General features: G+C 33.0%; 8 protein-coding genes across 8 annotated transcripts; 5 read left to right on the top strand and 3 right to left on the bottom strand.

The window, feature by feature from the left end:
• Positions 1-174: 174 nt before the first annotated feature.
• Positions 175-2,050, top strand: DFA_12009 (ankyrin containing protein; the record flags this gene model as incomplete). Its single annotated transcript, XM_004350896.1, has 3 exons — positions 175-942; positions 1,022-1,427; positions 1,494-2,050. The coding sequence occupies 3 exons, from the start codon at positions 175-177 to the stop codon at positions 2,048-2,050; spliced, it is 1,731 nt and encodes a 576-aa protein (XP_004350948.1).
• Positions 2,051-2,297: 247 nt separating this feature from the next.
• Positions 2,298-3,178, top strand: DFA_12008 (uncharacterized protein; the record flags this gene model as incomplete). Its single annotated transcript, XM_004350895.1, has 5 exons — positions 2,298-2,513; positions 2,597-2,661; positions 2,752-2,854; positions 2,886-3,058; positions 3,136-3,178. The coding sequence occupies 5 exons, from the start codon at positions 2,298-2,300 to the stop codon at positions 3,176-3,178; spliced, it is 600 nt and encodes a 199-aa protein (XP_004350947.1).
• Positions 3,179-3,298: 120 nt separating this feature from the next.
• On the bottom strand, positions 3,299-6,297 carry DFA_12007 (uncharacterized protein; the record flags this gene model as incomplete). The annotated part of the gene is made up of 4 exons (XM_004350894.1): positions 3,299-4,495; positions 4,572-4,940; positions 5,005-6,004; positions 6,125-6,297. 4 exons carry the CDS (start codon positions 6,295-6,297, stop codon positions 3,299-3,301), a joined length of 2,739 nt encoding a protein of 912 aa, XP_004350946.1.
• A 177-nt stretch (positions 6,298-6,474) lies between these two features.
• On the top strand, positions 6,475-8,370 carry DFA_12006 (uncharacterized protein; the record flags this gene model as incomplete). The annotated part of the gene is made up of 4 exons (XM_004350893.1): positions 6,475-6,561; positions 6,942-7,133; positions 7,242-7,769; positions 7,861-8,370. 4 exons carry the CDS (start codon positions 6,475-6,477, stop codon positions 8,368-8,370), a joined length of 1,317 nt encoding a protein of 438 aa, XP_004350945.1.
• A 359-nt stretch (positions 8,371-8,729) lies between these two features.
• DFA_12005 (uncharacterized protein) lies at positions 8,730-9,862 on the bottom strand (the record flags this gene model as incomplete). The annotated part of the gene is made up of 3 exons (XM_004350892.1): positions 8,730-9,034; positions 9,106-9,684; positions 9,769-9,862. 3 exons carry the CDS (start codon positions 9,860-9,862, stop codon positions 8,730-8,732), a joined length of 978 nt encoding a protein of 325 aa, XP_004350944.1.
• Positions 9,863-10,865: 1,003 nt separating this feature from the next.
• Positions 10,866-11,579, top strand: pex11 (uncharacterized protein; the record flags this gene model as incomplete). Its single annotated transcript, XM_004350891.1, has 1 exon — positions 10,866-11,579. The coding sequence occupies one exon, from the start codon at positions 10,866-10,868 to the stop codon at positions 11,577-11,579; it is 714 nt and encodes a 237-aa protein (XP_004350943.1).
• A 263-nt stretch (positions 11,580-11,842) lies between these two features.
• DFA_12003 (cytochrome b5 reductase) lies at positions 11,843-13,749 on the bottom strand (the record flags this gene model as incomplete). Its single annotated transcript, XM_004350890.1, has 4 exons — positions 11,843-12,580; positions 12,666-13,460; positions 13,620-13,683; positions 13,709-13,749. 4 exons carry the CDS (start codon positions 13,747-13,749, stop codon positions 11,843-11,845), a joined length of 1,638 nt encoding a protein of 545 aa, XP_004350942.1.
• Positions 13,750-14,955: 1,206 nt separating this feature from the next.
• abcH3 (putative non-transporter ABC protein) lies at positions 14,956-18,268 on the top strand (the record flags this gene model as incomplete). The annotated part of the gene is made up of 2 exons (XM_004350889.1): positions 14,956-15,092; positions 15,148-18,268. The coding sequence occupies 2 exons, from the start codon at positions 14,956-14,958 to the stop codon at positions 18,266-18,268; spliced, it is 3,258 nt and encodes a 1,085-aa protein (XP_004350941.1).
• Between the last annotated feature and the right edge of the window lie 57 nt (positions 18,269-18,325).

The raw sequence follows: 18,325 nt of genomic DNA, 5'->3' as shown, positions 1-18,325 counted from the left end.
CCAAACTACCTATTAATACTAATATGGAGATAGTAAAACATTTGCATCGATCTGGCTCATCATTACTGAGTAATTATTTGTTGGGATACTATTTGATAGACTATCATGTTCGACCCATTATGATCTTCATTCATTTTTTTTTTTGTTCAAAATAAAAGATATATAATCAAATAAATGGAATCATCATCTATAATAACATTTCAATATATATTTAGAGTACCATATATTAGAAGTAAAGTAATTGATTTCATTGATGAACTACCAAAGACGACAACAAAGAGAGTGTCATCGTTTCAAACCAACAGACCTGCATACATCAAAGGCAAGGTGTTGATCTCTCAATCACCTGTACAATGGTTTGAATACTTTGCACTGCCTTGGGACTTTATCAAACACTATCTACCAAAAGAGACATTAGGACATATCGATCAACAAGCAAGATCAACACTCATCAACCGATACCTGTGTCACCCAAATGCCACTCTGTCTACACTTGTTCATCTATTGCAATGGTCACCTGACTTTGTATTGGATGGGTCCAAGACAATACCAAATATACTGGTAAATGGTCAATACGAGATAATGGTGCATCTCGTACAGCTGTATCCTCTTGTTTGCAACGGCGGTGCAATTGACAAACAAGCTATTGTCAAAGCATCGGAATCAGGCAACGTTCAATTGGTCAGTTGGTTGTATAAAGAGTACCCAGATATCAAGTGGGTGAAACCTTCATTGAACGTTATCTGTTTAAATGGTCACTTTGATTTGGTACAATGGTTACATGAAAACAAGAAAAAGGTTATTTGTACAGCCGATGCAATGGACAATTCGGCCAAAAATAATCATCTATCAATTGTACAATACCTTTATCATAATCGTACTGAAGGATGTACTGATTATGCAATAGATGCTGCATCTGTAGGTCATTTTGAAGTAATCAAGGTAAAAAGAGATTTAAATGAATGTATGATTGAATCAAAAGAAAAGAAATCTAATTAATTAATTTATATTTTATTTTTAGCTTATTCATGAAAGTTATAAAGATTGTGGAAAGGTGTTATGGACATGTCAGGCATTAGATACAGCAGCTAAATATAATCGTCTGGATATTTTAATGTATTTGATTGAAAATAATCCAAACAATTCTACCATTGGGTGTACAACACGTGCTATGGATGGAGCGTCAGCGAACGGCCATTTGGATATGGTGAAATGGTTAAACACCAATAGAACTGAGGGATGTTCAAAGAAAGCTATCGATAATGCCGCTATGGGTGGCCATCTTGATGTCATTCAATTCCTAACTGAAAATAGATCAGTCGAATTTACCTTTGTTGCAAGAGAGAATGCTTCAAGAATGGGACATTTAGAATGTTTAAAATATCTTTATCAAAATATAAAAGAAGGTGATTCTATGTTTGCAGGTTGTAAGTATTGAAAAGGAATAGTACAGTGAATCCAAATTAAATACTAACATGTTTGTTTATTTTTAGTTTCAGATTTTAGTTTTATAGCTAGAAATGGACATTTAAATATACTAGAATATCTTTTAGAGCACGCTCCAAAACATTCAACAAACTATGCACTTGAATGGGCGTCAACCAAAGGTCATTTAAAAGTGGTAGAGTTTTTGTTGAAAAATATGTCTCGAGATTTAGTCAAAAGAGATATTGTACAAGCAATGTCTAGTGCAGCTCAACACGGACATATTGAAGTGGTCAAACTATTTGATAGTTATTATCACCAAGTTGCTGGTCTATCACTTGGATCATTTTCACATACATGTTTTTTTGCCGCAGCCTTTGGACAATTACAGATTTTAAAGTTTCTCTTTTCAAAAGGCTATGCTCATTCTGTCAATGATGTAAATGAAGCAGCTACTCAAGGGTACCTAGATATTGTCGAATTCCTTTTAAATCAACCGTCCTCTTCCAACATTTCCCAAACACCAATGAACAATGCAATTGAAATGGGTCATCTAGGTGTAGTCAAATATATTTACGAGCATAAAAGACATGTAGGATGTTCGCTTTTGAAAATTGTCATCTAAATGTTGGTCATTTCCTTTATCATCATAGAAATGAATTAAATCTAAAATTAAATAAATAAATAAATAAATAATTTTAACCAGAGAGAGTTGTGGAAAAAGACGAATATTCAACAAAAAATCAAAAAAACTTGTATACACCCCCTACACCTTGAACTGCAGTCGTTTTAGTTTAGATTTAGTCTCTAGTCAAAGTATTATTATTGTACTATCAATCTATTTATATATCTATATCTAACGAAAGAGAACAATGTCAATGTTATTAAAATCAGCTACTAGATTGACACTTGAAAAGTCAGTGTCATCATTCAACAGATCATATGCTGTAGGCACCAACGTTTTAGCTACACCACATAGCTTTGTCGATCAATTCAACAAGATTCATTCATCAAACCAAATATTCGAAGGAAAGAAGGTTGTTGTCGTTGGTATCCCAGGTAACAACCCAATAGATACTTTCCATCATGTAAGAAAGAGATAGATAGATAAAGATAGATAATGAATGATCATTATTAGATACAGATATCTGACAGAACTCTTCAACTTTAGGTACCATCATTCACAAAGAACGCCGATAAGATTTTTGCCAAGGGTGTTGATTATATTGTTTGTTTGTAAGAAAGAAAGAAAGAAAGAAAGATATATTGACCACAAAATACATATCATATCTCTAACAGTTTTTAATCTTTTCTTTGTTTTTGTAGATCTACATATGATGTCCCAATTTTAAGAGCAAACAGAATTAGTTTGGATCCATTAAACAGAGTAATGATCATTATTTCAACAACAAGTTTAATATTAACAATTGTTACTAACTGCTAATTGATTTCTATTATAGCTCACTCATCTTAGCGATACAAATGCTGCATTTGCAAAGGAATATAATTTGGCAGAAGAGAAATACTTGCCAACCACCAATTCAAATGCTCCAGTTGATAGATTCAAGAGATTCGCTTTGATTGTCAATAATGGCAAGGTTGTTTATGAAGGTCTTGAAAAGGATCAAAATGAGTATGTAAACACACAATTGAAATACACAACCTATTGAATCATTATTAACCCCCTCCTCCATTATCATCATCATTTAGATGCTCTGCAACAAATGCTGAAGCTGTATTAAAGAATCTCTAATATAATATAAGAATAGAATAAATAATAATAATAATAATAATAGATCAAAAACAACAATATATTACTCTTGGATTATGGTTTATTTTAAATTATGATGGTTTATTTTATGATTTCGATCGTTTATAAATCATCACCAAGATCTTCAATTAATTTAGCTACAAGAGTAGTCCAACCTTGATGGATTGCACCAACACCATTACCATTGTCACCGTTAAAGTATTCATTAAAGAGAATATGGTCTCTCCAATGTTCCTTTGCCCAAATTGGTTTTGATTTGTTGTATTGACGCGAACCATCACCGTTCAACGTAAAGATTGAGATGAGACGACGCGACAGTTCCTTTTGCACAACATCCAAACTGACCATGTTCTTTGAGCCTGTTGGGAACTCTACTTCAAAGTCGTTACCATAATAAGAGTGGTAATGCTTTAACGATTGGATCATGAGATAATTGACACAGAGCCAAATACTACCTCTCCAACTACTGTTACCTCCCATGATACCAGTAGTCGATTCACCAGGTTCATAGGCGACTGTAACCGATTGACCATGGTGATTAAACACAAATGGCTCGGCTTGATGTTGTTTAGAGAGTGAACGGACACCAAACTCTGACAAGAATTTGGTTTCATCCAACATCTTTTCCAAGATGAGTTTGAGACGATCACGATTGACGATAGAGAGCAGACGACGTTTCTCTTCACCCGGGACGATAAATGATGCCATGCCATTCACCAAATGAGGACGATATTTGATGAACCAGTCCAATCTCTCTTTGAATCGTGGCAGACGGTCCAAGGTGGATTGTTCGATAATGTCGACGGCAAACAATGGGATCAAACCAACTAGTGAGTGCAGTTTGATGTGTTGAGAGTATCCGTTTGGCATTTGAATAGAATCGAAAAAGAAACCAGCGTCTTCATCCCACAATCCAAGTGTACCATGCTTTTTCCCCGAGTATATGGCCTTGGCAATGTATACAAAGTGTTCGAGGAACTTGGTTGCAATTGATTCATAGGCAGGTCTTTCCTTGGCAATTTCCAACGAGATGGCCAACATGTTGAGACAATAAAATCCAATCCAACCACTGCCATCAGCTTGCTCTAGTTTACCTCCACCTGGAAGTGGTTGTGATCTATCGAAAATCGATATATTATCCAATCCCAAGAATCCACTTTCAAATAGATTAATCCACCATGTAAAGTTTAATAGCAATTTATGAAAGATTTCTTCAAGAAAATCTAAATCCTTGTGTCCTGTCTTTTTTAATATATATCTATAAATCTCTAATGCTGCCCATGCATGTACTGGTGGATTCTATAGAATGGAAACAAATAAGTTAATATATAGAAAATATTTTAAAATATTTATATTTATATATTTTTAAACTTACAACATCATTAAATTGAAATTCATAAGCAGGGATTTTACCGTCTCGAGACATGTACCACTCTCTTGTCAGAAGGATTAATTGTCTCTTTGCCCATTCAACATCAACCATTACCAATGAAATAACATGGAAACAAAGATCCCATTGAGCCAACCAAGGATACTCGAATTTATCTGGCATTGAAATGACATCGTTGGCATAGAAATGTTCCCAGTGAGCATTTCTAGTGACCAAACATTCATTGATTCTTGGTAGAATTGGATCACCCTTTTTCCACATTTCAACACCAAAATGATAATATTGTTTACTCCAAAGTATACCTGATAATGCTTGTCTTTGAATTGCTTTAATATCTTGACTCAATCCTTTTCCCTATAAAAAATATAAATAAATCAATAAATTATTATTATTTGTTTGTTTGTTTATGTTTACATACATGAATCTTATTATAAAATTCATCAGCATCATCAATTCTATCTTTAAAGACTTTATCAAAGTCGGACCAAGGATTTTCGAAATCATAATCGGCAAATCTAATCTTGACTGTAAATGATTCACCTGGTTGAACAACCTTGTAACAGTTGGCAGCTACTTTGGTTCCACTTGCATAGTTTACTACATCACTCCAACCCTTTGTAATGTAATTATTGATACCATCTTTGACGTATGGGCTGGCATTTGGCCATTTAAAGAGTCGTTCAGTGTTGGTATCGTTTTCGGTAAAGAGAAAGGGAACGTTTTCAACCAATTTACCATCGTTGTCTCCTTCATACGTGACAGCATAGAATCGCTTTCCAATGTGGTGTTCTTCGCCGACCAATACACCCTCTCTGAGTGTCTTGATGTAGGGACGACGGTTATTGTAACCCCACGACCAGGTGTTTCGGTACCACAGCTGTGGCAACACGTTGATTGGGGCGGCATTGGGTCCACGGTTGTGGATTGTTACACGACACAAGATATCTTCTTCGGCAGCCTTGGCATACTCGATAAAGATATCAAAGTATTCGTCATTGTCAAAGATACCGGTATCTTCCAACTCGTACTCTGGTTCGAATTTGTTTCTCTTGGCATTCTCTTTGACCAATTGTTCATAGGGGTACTCTTTCTGTGGATACTTGTACAACATTTTGCAATAGCTATGGTCTGGAGTATTATCGGAGTAAAAGTAGTGTTCCTTGACATCCTCACCGTGGTTTCCTTCTGGACCGGTCAAACCAAACAATCTTTCCTTTATAATTGGATCATTACCATTCCAAAAGGCAAGTCCTAAAACCACATTTTGGAATCGATTACAATAACCTCCAATTGCATCTTCACTCCATCGATAAGCTCTACTTCTAGCTTGATCATGGTCAAAGTACTTCCATACATCTCCATCAGAACTATAATCTTCTCTAACTGTACTCCATTCTCTATCTGATACATATGGTCCCCTAAAACAAAATAAAATAATTAATATTATAATCATATGTATGATTGAATGTCACATGTCATTATTATTTATTATTATTATTATTATTATTATTATTATTATTATTATTATTTAAATTTACCATTTCTTCCAATCAGATTTTCTTTGTATTGAATTTAATAATCTTTCACCAATCTTTAAACCTTTGTAAGGAATTATATTTGATACATCTGATGGTGTATAATCACTTTCAAATGATGGTGGCGATGGACTAGAATTACTTTGATTTGTTGTTGTTGTTGTTTGTTTTATCATTTCTTTCTTTCTTTCTTTTGATAAAATAATAATAAATTAAATTATCTTTTTAAATAAATAAATACAAATAGAAAGTGATAATAAAAGAAAGAGAAAGAGATGATAGAGAGGAGATGAAGAGAGAGGAGATATTGAATTTAATTAAAGGGCTATGAATTTCATCACCTTTTCAAGAACATGGGATCTTGGTGTAAAAAACCAAACTTGGCTCGCTATCAACCTTCCGGATTAGATTCATTACGTTCGGATGGCTCTCGAAAGAGAGTGAGAGTTGCGTTCTGTTAATTAATGTGTAGAGACGAGACAACCCGAACACTTGATAGAGTGATGCGATAGATGATAGGTCAGATTGTGGGTGGGAAATATAGTTGTTTGGCTTGGGTGTTTTCGAACATCTACTCTATTATCTCTCACATTCTCTCTGACTATGATGACGATGATGATGATGATGTATTTAATATATAGAAAGGTACATAATGTACTTAATAGAGTTATACTTTAATAAAGTTATAATACTTTAAATATTATCTATCCTTCAAAAGAAATGGTTGAAAAAAATGAACTCATGATTAGACAGACAGACAGATGAGCGACTCGTCTTTTTATTTTAAATTAGATTATATTTGATCAAATATATTTATAAGATGGAGAATAATAATAATACAACAGCAGAAACAACAGCAGTAGTAGAAGAGTCAACAGGATGTACTATATTCTGCGCAAAGTTGAAAGGAATCAAGAATACATCACCTGCTAATATCTTGTCGAGTCGTGCAGTCTTTTCATCACCAACATCATCCATCATAGCTACAGGTACTGATATAGTAAACTTGAATGTATGTGTGCCGGTGAATTGAATTGAAGTTGATCAATCCAATGATATTAGATACAATCTCTCTAACATTTGATTACAACATCTATCTCATATGATGGATGATATATAGATTAAATTCCCAAACAATTATACAAAGAAAAGTACAAAGATTAAAGGTATACCTGCACCCATTCAAATAGATGAATGTATTGGTGAAACAATCATTGATTCAAAGTTGACAAGGGAGATTCAATCGATTGCATATTCAAGAGGAGGAACTGGTAGCAGCTTAGATACATTGGCAGTAATAGATAACAAAGGAAATATCTCTGTGTTTGATAATACTGTCAATGGTGATACTGGCATATCTACACTAAACTTTAGATATAGTATCACATCAGACAACAAGAGTGAACCTGGATGGTGTGGTGTTTCAGTCAACCATACATCACCCAATATCATTGCATCATGTTCATTCTACGATAAACAAGTTCGTATCTATGACAACGGTAAACTAGTATCCTCATATAGTCTTGCCAATCATCCAACTCAAATAGCATACCTTCATAAAGACGATTCTCACTTGTTGGCAGTCTCTGAACAAAATCAATTAAATATCATTGATACTAAAACAAAAGAAATCATTCAAAAATTCATTGTATGTCAATAGAGAGAGAGAACCTGTCAATAATTAAATGAATACGTTATTAATAATAATAATTTATTTTGTTTATTTATTTTTGGTTTAGCCAACAACATCAAATATTTATTCATTGGAAACATCAACAAATGGATTGGTAGCAGTTGGAGGTGAAGGTAGAACAATACATGTATATGAATCAAAGAGATGGGCAAATGTTGGTAATTGGTCTGGCTGTTTGAAATATGAAATCACTGGAATCAACTTTTCCGATAAACTAAAAGGTGTTTGCTATGTCAGTGGAATGGATTCAGAGATTTTAGCAGGTGACTATGATGGATCCAGTGGATCAGACCACTTTGCAGGAATCCGTGTAGATTCGAGATGGTTAGGTATCACCAAACTCAATGGACATGAATCATTATTTGGATTTACTTCATCTGGTGGTCTATATTGGGTACATGATGCCGATAAACTATATGCCGGTAAAAAGATTATCACCAAATTAACAGGTTCCAAACATCAAAAAGAAAATATTAATAACAATGGAGATCAATCAACCAATTCATCTGGTACAAACTCACCAAAACATATTAATAAAAAATCAAAACAACAATAATCCTACTATACGATAGATCAGGGGTATATTTGATTATAAATATAAATATTAATATATTTATTTATATATTTTCAAAATCGATTCTAATGTTTCAAAAAAAAAAAAAAAAAAAAAAACAAAACAAACCTGGAATGGAGTAGTCCAAGTTAATAGGTTATTATTCTATTACTAAGTTATTATTATATATTTAATTATTTACAAACAAGGTTGTCCTATTATATTTTAGTACAAAATTATTACTATTATTCATATTTGAATTTGATTGATTGGAGGAGGAGGAGGAAGAGAAGGAAAAAAACAAAAAAAAGAGATATACAAATTAAATTTTAAATGATTCCTATTATTAATATTATTATTACTTATTGAAATAAATCAGCAAACCAAGATCTAAGAGCAATCAATAGAATAAATTCAGTGATCAATAGACCAAATACAAGGAATGATAAAAGAGCCTTCCAAGTAAAGATGACTTGCCATTGTCCAATTGGATTGATTCTAAAGGTAGTATGATAATAGGTCATATTAAATACTTGATTAGAGATGGGTAGATAGAGATAGAATGCTCTCTCATCTTGAATGCTTTTATCCAATAATGCTACAACACTATGTGTATGTAAATCAACCAATTGATATCTTTGATCATCCAATGGACTACCATTATAAACTAGAAAATAGAAAATTAGTATTAATAGTTATTGATTTCAAATTTGATTATTATTATTATTTAATTCTTACACTTTCTTGAAACAGCTTGTCTACCATAACTTAGGAATAAACAAGATCTAGAATGGTAGATCAATAAGATGATTTGGAATATAAATGGTACGAGTAGGAAAACAATATAAAAGTATGGTTTGACTGAATTGACACCAGTGATAAACAGAATCCAAAACGATAGGATACCTGGAAGAACAAAGAGGAATAAAAGGATTGGATGGAAAAGGAAAATAAATCTCATCAAGAGACCTGTTGGACGAGGTGGTTCAGTTAACACTACATCTGGTACTACTCTTGGTCCTGATGTTCTCATTCTTCCAGTATTGAAAATTGGGTGAGATTGTTGTACTTGTTGTTGTTGTTGTTGAATTGGAGGTATATTAATTCCTACTCCTCCTCCTCCTCCTCGATTAGTTCCTTTACCAAGTTCAATACCTCCATGATCATTGGGTGTATTATCATATGGAAATTCATCTTCATGGTGATGATGATGGTCGTAATGTGGATGGTGATGATGTGGATGGTGGTGGTGATGATGATCGTGATGATTATGATGGTTATGGTTATGTGGATGATTATGATGATGACTTGGATGATCTAAAATAAAAGAAAGATTTAATGATTAATAATAATGGTGGTCAGCGTCTTCAATTCCAAAATAAATAAATAAATAAATCATACCAGCTAAACTTTGAAACTCAATTGATGTCTCTTGTTGTTGTTTTCCATGTAATAGTGATGATGGAGATGTTATAAAACTCTCCAAAGATTGCATATTTTAAACTTGGTTTCCTATTCCTATTCCTATTCCTATTCCTTATCCTTGCTCTAAATTCGAAAGTAGTAAAATATATTTAAAATTATATAGATAGGGATAAAAAAAACAATTGTATTACTGTTGTTCTATCTATCTATCTCTCTCTCTTTGTCTTTGTCTCTAAATTATTATTATTAAAAGAAATTTAACAATTGCACATACGTTAGCATGGAACCATGTCATTATTATTATTATTAATGCATGAACAAAAAAACAAACAACATCATCATTGATCTCGCTGGTATCACCCTCCTCAGTCTCTCTTTCTAGTCACACCCCTACATAATAATAATAATAATAAGTGGGGGTTGAACCTATTGCCTACAAACCAATTAGACACATGTGTTATATTATATGGGGTTGTTCTCTATTCTCTCCTCTCTTACACACACACACAAAAAGAGAAATAATTGAAGAAGAAAGGGATGCCACTCTTTTCCAATGTAGAGATAAAACGGTAAAATGCCAAGTACCGTGTACAGGAGGAGGAGTAAATAAAGTAAGCATTGTTTGTATGTTTACTGATTATTATTATGCATTCACTCTCCACAAAAGGAAATAAATCGTATCATTCATTTAAACAAAAAAAACAAAAACTCTCTACTTTGGATCTTCTTTTCCTCTTTCCTATTACGCATTTACACTAAAGTCAATTTCATTTGCCAATTCAATTTCATTTCATTGTTGTAACAACAATCACTAATTATAGTTGTAATATATATATATATACACATACACACACAGAGAAACAGATAAAAAGAAATAATAATACTAATAATGTAAGATACACGGTTTCTAATGATCTTCACCATCTCATCTCGGTTTTCTTTTTCTTTTTTTTAAATTATTCAAAAATATATATGTTGCAAGCAAAGAAGCAGCTGATTAATTAGAGTAGTTCATTAATAATCACATTTATATATTATATATTATCTATAGATAGATAAGATATAAATAAATCATGACAAATTTATCAAAATCAGTAATAGTATCAATGAATTCATATACAGAGACATTGGTTAAATTGTTTGCACAGACATCTGGTAAAGACAAGTTAGCAAAGATACTTCAATATGGAGCCAAGTTGTTTGGATATATAGCATTGCGACAAAAGAACAAACATTGGATGGAAGTGATGAAGAAGCTAGAGACATCGAGTGGTAGTGCACGTAAGGTGTGGAGATTGGGTAACACGATGCAAGAGCAACAAAAGATCTTGCAGATGTTGCGTCAAGGCAACTGTCACCAATTCCTCAACATGTTGGCATTGATTCGTCAGTTGGGCATGTATTTCTATTGGGTGTTTGACAATTTGATCTGGTCGACCAACATTGGATTCACCAAACTCGACACCGCACGACTCGGATGGTACAGCTCCATCTCTTGGTTGTTTGGTCTCGTGTCTTCGATCATCATCGATATGAATGCACTCAGTGTTACTCTCAGAAAGGAGAAGCAACTCATCAAGGACGGCGTAGACATTAATAGCGACCAATATGTTGCCGTCCTCAAGAAAAAGCACGAGCTCTATCTCAATTGCTTCAAGAATGGTGCAGACTCTGTCATTGCCGCCAATCTCCTTAAAATCTATCAAACCAATCAAGGTACAGTTGGTACTTGTGGTCTCATCTCTGCTTTTATTGGTGCTTATCAAATGATTAGTGTTCAAAAATAATCAATAATGAAACAATTGATCAACCTATCAAACCTTATTTCCATTTTAAAATGCCGCACACACATACATTTTCAATTTCATTCATTTATTCCTCCTATAACTATTTATTTATTTATTTATATATTAGAGGATAATATTACATACCAAATCAACCAATCCTTATACAACTCACAACCAAACCTTATATAATAGTACAAAGTAAAAATAAAACAAACCTAAACCTTTTTTTTTAATTAATTAATCATCCTCTTGGATTATTATTCTTATTCCAAAATAATTAATTTATTCTTTTCATAACCAATGGTTGATAATTGGTCACTTAGTGATTGGTTAAATGCCAATGGTCCACATAATACTACACTGTTATTTTCCAAGGTCAGCGATTCATGATTCATATAACATTTACGTAATAACTCAAATCCAAGTCTTTGTCCATAAAATGTTTTAATTCTATTATTATTATTATTAGTAGTTGTATCTTGATTATTATTATTATTATTATTAATATTAATATTATTATTATTTTCTTCTTCTTCTTCTTCTTTTGTTATGACATGATATAATGTGAAATGAGTATGATATTTTTGTTGAATAGTTTCCAATTCTTTTTTATACAATATATCAGATGATTTGGAATTTGAATAGATTAATATTAAATGTGGTTTTGGTTGAAGTGAAATTGTAGTCGAAGAAGAAGAAGAAGAAGAGGAAGATGTTGTAGAAATAGAGATAGGAGGAGGAGGAGAATCAAATAGAGATTGATTGGTTTCTATTTCTACTTTTTCTTCTTTTTCTTTTTCTTTTTCTTCAAGTGGGAATAATACATTCAACATTTGAATGATTGGTGTAATGCCTGTACCACCAGCAATACAAACTAGATAGGGATGTGAATAATTATCCAATTTAAATTCTTGGTGTGTTTTAATGGGTCCTCTTAATCTTAGAGTATCTCCAATTGTTTTAGTTGATAAATATCTTGATATATTACCATTGGTATAACTCTATAAACAGACAACAATAAGAAATTAATATCAAATATTAATACAACATTATTAGTATTATTATTATTATTATTATTTTACATACTTTGATTAAAAAGTAAAGATGAGTTTTGTTTCCAATAACAGATGCATTGATAGGAGTATAACTGTTAAATTCATTGTTATTGTTGGCAACTGAAACATGAGTAAGTGGATGAACCCAATGATGTGCTTGGTTGAATGTCTTTTCAGTTGGTATTTCAACTTGCAAATGGAATGAATCACTAGATGCCATTTCTTTTGATATAATCTTTCCTTCAAACATTTTAAATGAAATTGATGTTGAAATCGTCGACGATTTTTGATGATTGTTAATATTTGTATCTTTAATATTTAATGTTGAAATTAAAGAAGTTGTTGTAGATGATATTGACAGAGTTGATGAAGACGTCGATGAAGAAGGTACCAACTTTGGTGGAAGGGATGATGGAGGAGGAGGAGCTCTATAAGAGGGTGAAAGTAGTGATGGTGCAGCCATTGATGATTGTGGTTGTTGTAACTTTGATGAAGAAGAAGAGGTCGCACCACCTTTTAATCTACCAATACAAAAACATTCAAGAATGAGACGAGCATTCTTACTGTGAAACATTGCTTCAAAGTCGTTTGTACCATTTTGACCACCTATTCTAAACAATAGGTTGAATCCACCAGGATGATAGTTGAGATAGGCAGTCAAGTCGTATACGTATGCACCTACAACCGTCCAAAAGTCAGTCTTTGTATTGTGTTTTGATATCTCATCCCAATCATAGGTTTGACCCAATTTGCCATTATACTTTGCTAATGCCTCTGTAGCAACATTTCTTATTCTTTCACTAACTGTATTTGGTCTGTTCATCAGCTATTCTATAAATAAATAGAAATAAATAAAAAGGAAAGGGATATAGATGGTATATTTGTAAAATGATTATAAACTAGTAGTGGGGTGGTAACAAGACGAATAAAACTTAAGTAGTTTTTTTTTCTAAATATTAATTTATTTATTTTCAATTTTATTTACAATCTCTGAGACTTGTTCAAGTTCACAAGTTGTGGCTGTATTGTCTTTTACGTCAAGTGACGTACTTGTATATATATATATATATACACGCAATCTCAAAAGTTACCAAACAATCATCGTCATCTGACATTGCACTGATTCTCGTCGTCAAGACATCATCGCATCTGGTATCGATGGTGTACCTTCTTTCACCGGGTCTTACCAAATTAGATATCACTGGGGACTACCCCTCTATTGACGCTGCCCTCCTTTTGTTACACAGCTTGGGTGGATGGCCTAGACTTTTGGAGTTATTCCTCTTTGACAGGAACAAAATCGATTTTATTCCTGTCAAGGAGAAATAACTAACTACCAAGATTCCTGGATCAAACCAAACGCCGAGAGGGATGCTCACATTCCTGTCGATAGAAAAAAAAATGGCGATGAATATATAAATGGTGGTGGGGCACCATATGATTGGTTCCAAAATATTGGTGGTCTATTCATCGCTGGTCAAGGTAAACACTCTCTCAAGCCAGATGTCGTAATCACGTTCGAAGAGATCTTGAAGGAATTGAAAAAGGCAAATCTTCCTAAAGGTGGAGGAATATTATTGTTGGTTACCAACCGGACGTTGAGGGGTCAAAGAGCCAATTGTCCTTGCCAAACTTTACAACTACTTTCCTCCGTCACTACGCGGAGTTTTAGGTATCAAAAGTCTTAAAAGAGCGAATTCGGGACGGACCTCCACCACTTTCCTCAGTTACAAGACAAGCTAAAAAGTTTAAAGAGTAACCAAACCATGTTCTTGAATTGATCCTTTAATAAAATTAATTAAATTCAGAGCCACCATTGTATTATTTATTATTTATTTTTCTCAGCTACTGCCTCTTCATATTTACAGCCAATCCATTTCTTTTGTATATCTCCTCCGATTTTTCTTTTATGCACAAGTTCCACTCTTTGAATCGCCCAATATGTTCTTCTTGATTTTTGTTGTACAGTTGTTATTGTGGTTTTGATCAAATAACATTGAATTGCTAATTTAGTTATAAATCAAATTTTGATCAGGATATAATATCTTTGAAATAAGAGTGCAATAGAATCAATTCTATCATCTGGAAAACTATCATATTCTTTAGTAACCAGTATGTTAGTTGGTTGGAAAATGGTTTATAAATAATAGATTTAGAGTTACATACTTTTTTAATAGATTAATTGCAAGTAGGTACTTTTGATTTGCAAAAGTACGTCATCATGAGTGTAAAAAAGAAACTTCAAATATTTCATCTTCATATTTACATTAACACAGATCACACATCTAAATAGTAATAGAGTATACTCTCAATGAGATGAGATGAATAGATTATTATTATCTTCATCTAAATCATTATCATGTGTCAATCAAGTACGACTAGTTAATACAAATACAACTACAAATGTACTTGTTGGACAAAGAAACTATAGTAGTAGTTCAAATAAACCATCAACCGAGTATGTAATTATTATATGTATATGTATAGTCAATCTCTAACATGTTCTTTATTAGATGGAAGAAATTATTATTTACAGATTTACATGTGTCATCGAAAACACTTGATCGAACCATCGATGTATTGTCAAGAGTACGTGATCTATCGACTAGTAAAGGGTTGCCAGTTGTCTTTTTAGGTGATTTTTGGCATCAAAGAAATATTGTACAGGTGCGTCATATTGATGCATTGCTCAAAGAGTTTGATCGTTGGAAAAAGGATGGTGTCGATGCCATCTTTATTCCAGGTAATCATGATCAAGTTAGTGTTGATGGTATCATTCATGGAATAGAGTTTTTTCGTCTATTTGATAACATTCAAGTGGCTACAGACCCAATCATCAATGAACAAGAGAAATGTGCCTATCTACCATGGAGAGAATCAAACTCTGCACAAAACCAATTATTCAAGGATTTGGTAGAACAACAAGGAGGCATTGATAATGCAAAGGATTGGACTGTATTTGCACATGCAGAATTGAAAGGTGCCACTTCAAACGGTGGATATTTGTCTAGTGGTAAAGTAGATGCTTCTCTATTGTCTAGTCTACGTGCTACTTATTGTGGTCATTATCACAAGAGACAATTAATAGGAAACAACTCTTGGTATATAGGTAGTCCATATCAACAAAACTTTGGTGAAATGAATGACCCACATGGTGTTGCTATTGTATCCTCTCATTCTATTCAACCTCAATTTATCAATTTCGATGATACTCCAAAACATTGGAGATTAACCTATCCACAAGATTTCAAGTCAACTTTATCATTATCATCAAAAGTTCAAAAGAATGATATTGTAGAGATTAGAGCAACCAAAGAATCAATGAAATCTAATGAATTTATCAATACTTTGGAATCTTTACCTCCTCTTTTAGATATTAGAAGAGTTATGATTAATCAAGAATCAAATAATAATAATAATAATAGTATCCCCTCCTCATCATCTTCTTCATCATCATCTACTTCATCTACTTTTTCTACTACTTTTGATATTTCAAAATTAAAAGAGAAATATAATAATAATCATAAATCATTGGATGATTTTATAATTGAATATGTAAAATTGAAACAACCAACATTAGATAGTATCAATAATGAAGAGATGGTTAAAAAAGGAATGGATGTATTGGATTTGGTAAAAGATACAATGATTAGACCAATGGGTAGAAAGGTATCAATTAAAGAGATTGAAGTTACTGATTTCTGTAGTATTACAGGACCATTGACATTGTCACTGTCTGATTATCGAATGTTGATGATTCGTGGACAGATGGGATCTGGAAAGAGTAGTCTATTCGAATCGATGGTTTGGGCAATCTATGGTAACACTTCACCTAGAAAACAAGCATCTTCATCATCTTCTATCAAAGGTGATGAGGTGATTAATGATCGAGCCAAGATGTGCAAGGTCACCGTTAGATTACAGGTAGATGGTCGTGACATTTCCATTACTCGTTCAAAAACTAGAGGAAAGGGTGCCAAGGTTGAAATCAATGGATTGGATGCAACACTCAGACAAGGTGTAAGCGATCAACAGTCGCTGATCAATAATATTATTGGGTTGGACTATGACCTCTTTAGAATGTGTGTGTATATGGGTCAGGGTAGTATCAGTAATTTCGTGACAGACAGTGATCGTCGTCGAAAAGAGTTGTTGTCACGTGCCTTCTCGCTCGGTCTATGTATACCCGCTCACAAGATTGCAAAGGAACAAAGAAAGAAACAAGAGAATTTGGTAACCGAATTGGAAACAAAATTGAATAGAATGACTGCTCAATTATCAACTTGGACAGATATCGATTATGAAGAATCAACTCTTGAATGGGACTCAAATCGTCAAACAAGAGTAAAAAGAATAGAAAATCAATTGGAAAAGGAGAAAAGGGAATTGGAAGAACTTGATATTCAAAATAATCTTAAAAAACAACAACAACAAGAAATACAAGAACAAAGAGACGAACTATTAAATGATATGAAACATTTGGATTTGGAGAGAAAAGAGTATCAAGAAGAATACCATAGACGTCATACCATGACACATAAACGTCTATTCAACAATGAATTCAAGGTTGGAAATATCAACAAGGAGATAGCAGAATTGCAAAAATCTAAAAAACATTTAGAAAAGCATAGTAAGCAGGGATTGGATAATGTACAATGTGGAGAGTGCGGTCAACTGATTGACCAATCATTGCAACTGACCAAGATGGAAACACTACAACAACGAGTAAAAGAAAAGCAGAGTGAATTGGCCGATTTGGATAACCAAAAATTATCGATTGATCAAGAGATTGATGCTTTGAATCTAGAGAATCGTACAACCATGACTGGATTTGGAAAGACAAGTGAAAGGATCAATGCATCATTACAACAACTTAAAATTCAAGAGGGTAATTTTGGATATCGTATCGAATTTTCTCAGAGAACGATTGAAGATTTAACACGTCAAAAACAAGCACTAGAGAATGAAGTCAATCCATTCGAATCACAGTCAAAAGCAAGAATGGCACAAATCGATAAACTACAACAAGATTCAACCAACCTACAAAACAACATTGAAACAGAGTCTAGGGAATTGGATAGACTTGTGTTTTGGGAACGTGCCTTTGGAAGTGACGGTATATCAGTCATGGTATTAAACTCTGTTGTCAAAGAAATTGAAAATTATGCAAATGAATATTTATCAATCTTGTCAAAAGGAAAGTTATTTACATCATTGTCAATTAGTAATACTAGAGATGAAAATGGACATGATGACATTGACAATGGTGATTTATCATTACAAGTATATGAAATTGATGATAATGATAAAGGTAGAATCACAGAAAGATCTTTCTACTCTTTATCTGGAGGTCAAAGAAGATGTGTAGAGTTGTCATACAGTCCATTTGCACTCAGCGAGGTTATATTCAACCATGTTGGATCTAGAATCACAACATTGGTGGTAGATGAACTAACCAACCATCTAGACCAAACGATCAAGCCTGTCATTTGTGACTTGCTTCGTAATCATCTCAAAGAAAAAGATTCAATTGTCGTCATTGATCACGACCAATCTGTTCAATCAGAATTTGACAATGTTTTAAATCTTCAATTTAATGATTTAAATAATAAACATCAATTTGTTGAAATTTGAAAAAAATAATTAAAAGATTATTAATAAACCCTAAACCCTACCTACCCCCAACAGATA

The sequence above is a fragment of the Cavenderia fasciculata genome, assembly GCF_000203815.1.
Source record: "Cavenderia fasciculata unplaced genomic scaffold Scf_EUAJFUG02HR96I-5, whole genome shotgun sequence".
In the NCBI taxonomy this organism is placed as follows: Eukaryota; Evosea; class Eumycetozoa; order Acytosteliales; family Cavenderiaceae; genus Cavenderia; species Cavenderia fasciculata.
The sequence above is the reverse complement of the archived record's forward strand: the minus strand, read 5'-3'. Positions and strand labels throughout refer to the sequence as shown.